General features: G+C 38.2%; 1 protein-coding gene across 1 annotated transcript; it reads left to right on the top strand.

Moving 5' to 3' along the window:
• Positions 1 to 247: 247 nt before the first annotated feature.
• On the top strand, positions 248 to 6,371 carry LOC143584585 (protein TRANSPORT INHIBITOR RESPONSE 1-like). Its single transcript, XM_077066606.1, has 4 exons — positions 248 to 398; positions 520 to 1,130; positions 4,007 to 4,499; positions 5,263 to 6,371. Exons 2-4 carry the CDS (start codon positions 529 to 531, stop codon positions 6,019 to 6,021), a joined length of 1,854 nt encoding a protein of 617 aa, XP_076922721.1. The 5' UTR covers positions 248 to 398; positions 520 to 528; the 3' UTR covers positions 6,022 to 6,371.
• The last annotated feature ends 208 nt before the right edge of the window (positions 6,372 to 6,579 follow it).

Raw genomic sequence — 6,579 nt, 5'->3', positions numbered from 1 at the left:
TTACCAACCTCAAGGTAACTTCGATGAGGTCTGCCTTACACTTGGATTAATACACACCTGACCTCTACCTTCGTGTGTCAATGGATCTAATCATACACAACTCACAAGTCATCGAAATACTAATATACAAGCCGTCAAAAACGTACCGTTATGGCATGCTTATTTTTATCAATAATTCGTTATGATTTTTTTCAAAACCGAGTGGTGGATGCAAATTGCAAAAATCATTCAATAATAGCGGGGCTGACTCTGTAACACTTTCTTTTCATCTCCTACTCCTCCCTGTCTTAAAAAAAGCCTGCTTCTTTCTTCTCTATCTCTAGTTCTATAGAGAGAGAGAGAGTAAAGATAACAACTCCTCACACCTCCATTTCTCATTATGTAAATCAAATCCTCCGGTAAACACACATACCCTTTACTTTACTTTACTTTACTCTCTCTTTAAATCTGTATTTATCCCACAAATCTTGGGTGGCTTGTTTTCAATCCTTCTAATAATTACTCCTACGCTCTTTGCAGCACCCCACTATGGATCCAAATCCAAAACCTCCCAAAACAGTTGACCGAGTCGACTCAATTAGCCCTGCCAAATCGTCCGAGTCGACTCGGTTGCTGTGCGGTATCATGGGTCCAAGTCGGAAGAGGGCAAAAACAGTTGACCGAGTTGACTCGGCCGAGTCGACTCAGTTTCCAGATGAGGTGTTGGAACGAGTTCTGTCACTGATTGACTCACACAAGGACCGGAGCTCGGTGTCACTGGTGTGTAAGGACTGGTACAACGCGGAGCGGTGGAGCCGGCGCCATGTGTTTATTGGGAACTGTTACTCGGTGTCCCCGGAGATTGTGGCCGCCAGGTTCCCGAGGATTCGGAGCGTGACCATTAAGGGGAAACCGAGGTTTTCGGATTTCAATTTGGTACCGGAGGATTGGGGCGCGGATATTCACCCGTGGCTCAGCGTTTTCGCGTCCGCTTACCCGTTTTTAGAAGAGCTTCGGTTGAAGCGGATGGCGGTTAGCGACGAGAGTTTGGAGTTTTTAGCGACAAAGTTTTGTAATTTTAAAGCTTTGTCACTGTTGAGCTGTGATGGATTTAGTACTGATGGATTAAAAGCTATTGCTACTTGTTGCAAGTAAGTTTATTTTTTGACTTATGATATGTGATTATGTTTATTATTAGCTAATAAAGGTTATGGTTTGTGGCATATTAAGAAATAAGTGATATTTGCTAGTTTTGTTTTGAAAAAGATCAAATCTTGATGCTAAAAATATAGAATGATGATAAATAATATGAATGAGTAACAACATTTGGTATGATTTATGTTGATAAAAATGATATCTTTTTGCTCAAAATGGGCAGACATATTTCTTGATAAGGTACACATTTTAATGCACATGGTACAGCACAACTCAGCTAGTGATATCTTGTACTTGAGCAGTTGAAAAGTTTCTATGGATAGGGTAGCAATAATATGATAGTTTTGATAGCATAAGGTACAAGTGAGTTTGAAGAATTAGTGAAGTCTTTTAATGAGGGTTGAGTGGAAACTGAGGTGGTAGTTACTTTATTGTTTCTTTTTCTTCACCTTTTCTTTTGTTGCTTTCTTGATTGTGACATTTGACCAATTTAATGGGCTGCATGTTCTTGATGTCATTCTCTACAGAAAAATCTATAAATTGGATAATGATGTTTACTATTTGATTTTAGATTTATGCTACCTAAATAAATCAATGATTTGTTTTTGTTCTTCTGCACCTACCTTCACATGCCAATATGATTTTTATTAATTAGCTTTTTATAAATGGTTTTTTATGCATTTGGACAGCCGCCAAGTTCTCATCGAGCGCGAGTTGAACCTATGTCCGCTTTTAATTAGCGTAATTATTTGTGGTCAAATTAATCAGTTTGTATACCAACAGTTCTTCAACGATAAAATCGAATTACGTATTTACCCTTTGTTTGAATCCAATTCAAGAAAGTTTTTTGTTTTCATCTAAGAACAGTCAAATTTTTTCATAAAAATGTTATTTTTGTTCATTTTACGTATTAGTTTCTTAAGCAATCTGAAATTTGACAAACATTTAAGCGGCTAATTATCACGATATGAATGTATAGCAACTTCAATACACATGTACTTTTAAAATGTGTATCCAAAGCCTAAGGGAGTGTTTGGTTGGTGGGATTTGAAATCCTTCTGGATGCATCATCATCATCATCATCGTACTCAGTATATCCCACCAATAGCAAAGCTATGGTAGGGTCTGAGGAGGGTAAGATGTAGACAGCCTTACCTCTACCCCATAGGGATAAAGAGGCTGCTTCCGGTGAGACCCCCGGCTCGATAGTAGTTTTGCATCAAGCCTTGGACATAAGACACATAACACTCAACCATCGGGACACCGACCGATTGGTGCATGCACCCTTGTCTTTCGGCTATCAACGCCACCACATGATGCCTGATTAACCTTCTGCCACTTTTAACGTTATTTTCACGAGATTAGTAAAATAACGTCAAAATTAGTGAAATCCTTCTGGATGCATATTTTTTTAATTTAGTATTATAAATTGATTGATAATATATCAATAATGTTTGATATTTCAATCTTATATATATTATTTATTATTCAATAATTTGATTTAAAGTTATTCTTTAGTATTTTAAATAATATCTTATTTAAATAATTTGATTTCAAACCTTGGCGAGTGCTCTTTATGGCAAACACGTACATGATTTGGAGGAGCGATTCGATATGACCCCGAGACAAAAGGCAGTTTTAGCTTGTCTCAAGGGGGCTCATGCCCAGGATTTTTTGACTGTTGTGCCCATTGAAGGTCTTGGGCAACGGATGTCGGCAGTTGAATACAGAGCCATCCTTAAATACCGGCTTATGATTCCCCTTTTCCCTCCAGATGAATTATGTCCCATTTGTAAAAAAGCTTGTTTGGATAGATTCGGTGAGCATGCCCTTCACTGTAAGGAATTGCCGGGATTCAAGTATCGTCATGACTGGGTTAGAGATGTGTTATGGGATGTGCTTAGACGTGCCGGGATCTCAGCCAAGAAAGAGGCACCTGTAAACTTTTTGACTGATCCACGTGAGGGAAGATCTACCCTGCGTCCTGCGGATGTTCTTGTGTTTGGCTGGGCAGGGGGTAAGCATGCGTGTGTTGACCTCACTGGGGTGTCCCCGTTGGTGAGGCTGAGAGACAGTGGCTTCGTACCGGGACAGGCGGTTTTGAGAGCGGAGTCTAGGAAGGTTGCTAAGCATGAGACATCGTGTTTGGAGAACCAGCACGTGTTCATTCCATTTGCCTTCGACACTTTTAGATCCCTAGCTCCCGAGGCGGTTCGCTTCTTGGAGCGGGTGCAGAAGGTGGTCCACAGTGACTCGCAGAGCCCGAGGAACCAAGGATTTATATTTAGTAGAATAGGCTTTGCGATTCAAAAGGGGATAGCGGCGCAGCTTGTTGCTCACTTACCCATTATCCAGATGTAGTTCGGTTTGTGTTATATATAAAAGGATTAATGATAATGTTGCATCTAAAAAATATATATATATATATATATCTTATAGCATATTTATCATTTTTTATTAATATTTTAGTCATTTATGTTCAATAATTCAAATTATTATTTGGTGCTTAATGTTTGATATTTTAATTTAATCTACACTATTTTAATTTAGTATTTAATAGTTGATAGCCTAAGTTAAAGTTTAATCTTTCAATCCCATACTTGATATGTGAATAATATATTTAATAACACAATTTACTATTTAGTTAACTTTATTTTAAGTATCTAAGTTATAAAAATTGCTATCGGTAGAAGTAAGTGATGTGTTTAATTTAATGGCTTTGTGTTGAATACTGTGTTCAATTTAAGTTAACGATGTTATGATTCAATCAAGAATGTTTGCACGATAACGTAGATACGGAAGCTAAATGAACGATAAAGATCGAATGCGCTTATTCATGTAAAACTTATGTATGAAGTCATTTTATGTGTAGGAACTTAACAGAATTGGATATACAAGAAAACGGGATCGATGATCTCGGTGGCCATTGGTTAAGTTGCTTCCCGGAGACGTTAACTTCATTAGAATTTCTAAACTTTGCAAGTTTGAACAGTGAAGTCAGCTTTGATGCCCTTGAAAAGCTAGTTTCTAGATGCAAATCATTAAAGGTTTTGAGAGTGAATCGGAATATAAGTTTAGACCAATTGCAAAAGCTTCTTTCACACTGTCCACAGTTGATGGAACTTGGTACTGGAACCTTTATGCAAGAACTCATCTCGGGTCCCGTCACTGAGTTCAAGAATATGTTTAGTAACTGTAGAAATTTAATCACTCTTTCGGGTTTATGGGATGCGACTCCACTTTATCTCCCGGTTATTTATCCCGCATGTGCTCGTTTGACCTTTTTGAATCTGAGTTATGCGACTCTACGGAGCGATGAACTTGCAAATCTTCTTTCTCATTGTAAAAGTGTCCGTCGCCTTTGGGTAAGTAGCTTTATAATAGTTATTATTGTCATTATTTATTTATTTATTTATCGTTCTTGTTAGTGCAATAGTCGGTTTTGGGTTTAAACTGGACCAAAACCAACATTTTGGTTTTTTAAGTTTTGAAAACCGTTTGGTTTTCACACTGCGTACAGTTCGGTATCGGTTTTACCATTTGGGCATGAAAATTTTGGGCAAAAAGATGGCCAAAAATAATGAAGTTGGGCATGTATTTTTTTTATCAGTTAATGTTTAATTGCTTATCACACATTTGGACCTCAAGTTATTGGGCTAAACCGTTTATTAAATTCTTGTAAATTAATTAAAAACGGTTAATTTGGTATTTAGTTGATAACAAAACCGAAAATTGGTTTTTGAAAAATCATAAGACCAAGCCGTCATATTTTTATTAACTTCAGTTATTTCGGTTCGGTTACGTCGCCTATTCTGGTTAAGGTTCATTTAGTTCGGTTTCGTGCGGACCCCTTTGAGAGTTGGAGTGTAAGGAGAAAGAGAAGGGTATAATGGTCATTATAAGTTGTATATGCCGAAATTGGTAAATATCAAATTTTAAGTATTTTGAATGGGTATATTTTTATTAATTTTCTCGGTTGGGTAAATATGATAACACATATTTTCACGGGTGTAAATGAAATCGCCTCGGAATGAAATTACTTCTTTACCCTCTAATCTGGGACGCTTTTGTTTCCATGTACTTGGATCTTTGCTGTAAATAAACTAATGTAATATTTTTTGGGTATAGCTTCTTGATACTGTAGGTGACAAGGGTCTAGAAGCGGTTGGATCCTGTTGCCCGTTACTTGAAGAGCTGCGTGTGTTTCCAGCTGAACCGTTTGACCAAGAAATCTTCCTTGGAGTGACCGAATCAGGGTTTGTGTCCGTTTCTCGTGGCTGCCCGAAGCTTCGTTACGTTCTCTACTTCTGTCGTCAAATGACAAACGCAGCTGTCGCCACCATTGCCAAAAACTGCCCGGATTTCACCCACTTCCGCCTCTGCATAATGAACCCGGGTCAACCCGACTACCTAACCAAGGAGCCAATGGATGAAGCTTTCGGTTCCATTGTGAAAACATGCACCAAGCTTCAACGCCTCGCGATTTCCGGTCTGTTAACGGACCGAACGTTCGAATACATCGGGAGATATTCAAAAAACCTCGAAACGCTTTCGGTTGCCTTTGCGGGAAGTAGTGATTTGGGAATGGAGTACGTGTTACGTGGCTGCCAGAAACTAAGGAAGCTCGAAATACGTGACTGCCCGTTTGGAAACGCTGCGTTGCTGTCGGGTTTGACCAAATACGAGTCAATGCGATCCTTGTGGATGTCGGCTTGTAATGTGAGTATGAACGCGTGTCGGGTGTTGGCTAAAGAAAAACCGAGGTTAAACGTTGAGGTGATTCGAGACGAGGACGGTGCTGATGATAGCCAGGCTCATAAAGTGTACGTTTATCGCACTGTGGCGGGCCCGCGAAGAGATGCACCGCCTTTTGTTCTCACTCTATAAGTTTAATAATACCCGAAAAGTGATGTGGAGAATTTGACAGAATTGCCCTTGGTGGTTAGAATTCGAAGGGTATTTAATGATGAATAAGATGTATATACGTCAACGTCGTGATCAGGGGTAAAGTCGGTATCGATAAGATTAGCAGGCAGGTGTCTTGTTCAACTGAAGTTTGAGTGATCTACTTTCTGGCTAGATTTGAATGATGTTTTTAAGGTTGTTTAGATGTTGGTTTTGAATTTGGTTATGTGATAATTCAATAATCAGAATCATATGATCAGTTGTAATAATATATACATCCTATTTATTATTATGTGATACGTCTATTTTTTATGTAATGGTTCTTTGAATTACGTGTGTTAATCCTGTTAAAAGGAGAGGAGACAAATTATGTCTAAAAGTAAGATCATATAGCATTCTTATTATGAAATAATTGGGATTAAATTGAGTCAAGACGATGTATCGTATAAATACCGCAATCTTACAACTACAATATTGACATTGTTCTTTACTTATTGGCATTTATGGAATGATATCTTGTATTATACTTCAGCATTTTTT

Source organism: Bidens hawaiensis, unplaced genomic scaffold (genome assembly GCF_021521415.1).
Source record: "Bidens hawaiensis isolate Kalapana, Puna unplaced genomic scaffold, B.hawaiensis_p1.1 tig00033188_1, whole genome shotgun sequence".
NCBI classification, from domain to species: domain Eukaryota; kingdom Viridiplantae; phylum Streptophyta; class Magnoliopsida; order Asterales; family Asteraceae; genus Bidens; species Bidens hawaiensis.
Note: the sequence above shows the minus strand (reverse complement) of the source record. Positions and strands in the feature narration are given on the sequence as shown.

Bases quoted from the DNA above. Each gene is read 5' to 3' on its own strand.
- LOC143584585 (XM_077066606.1), top strand. From the start codon at position 529: ATGGATCCAAATCCAAAACCTCCCAAAACAGTTGACCGAGTCGACTCA. The intron at 1,131-4,006 runs GTAAGTTTATTT...TTTTATGTGTAG, and splicing joins GCTATTGCTACTTGTTGCAA to GAACTTAACAGAATTGGATA. The intron at 4,500-5,262 runs GTAAGTAGCTTT...TTTTGGGTATAG, and splicing joins AAAGTGTCCGTCGCCTTTGG to CTTCTTGATACTGTAGGTGA.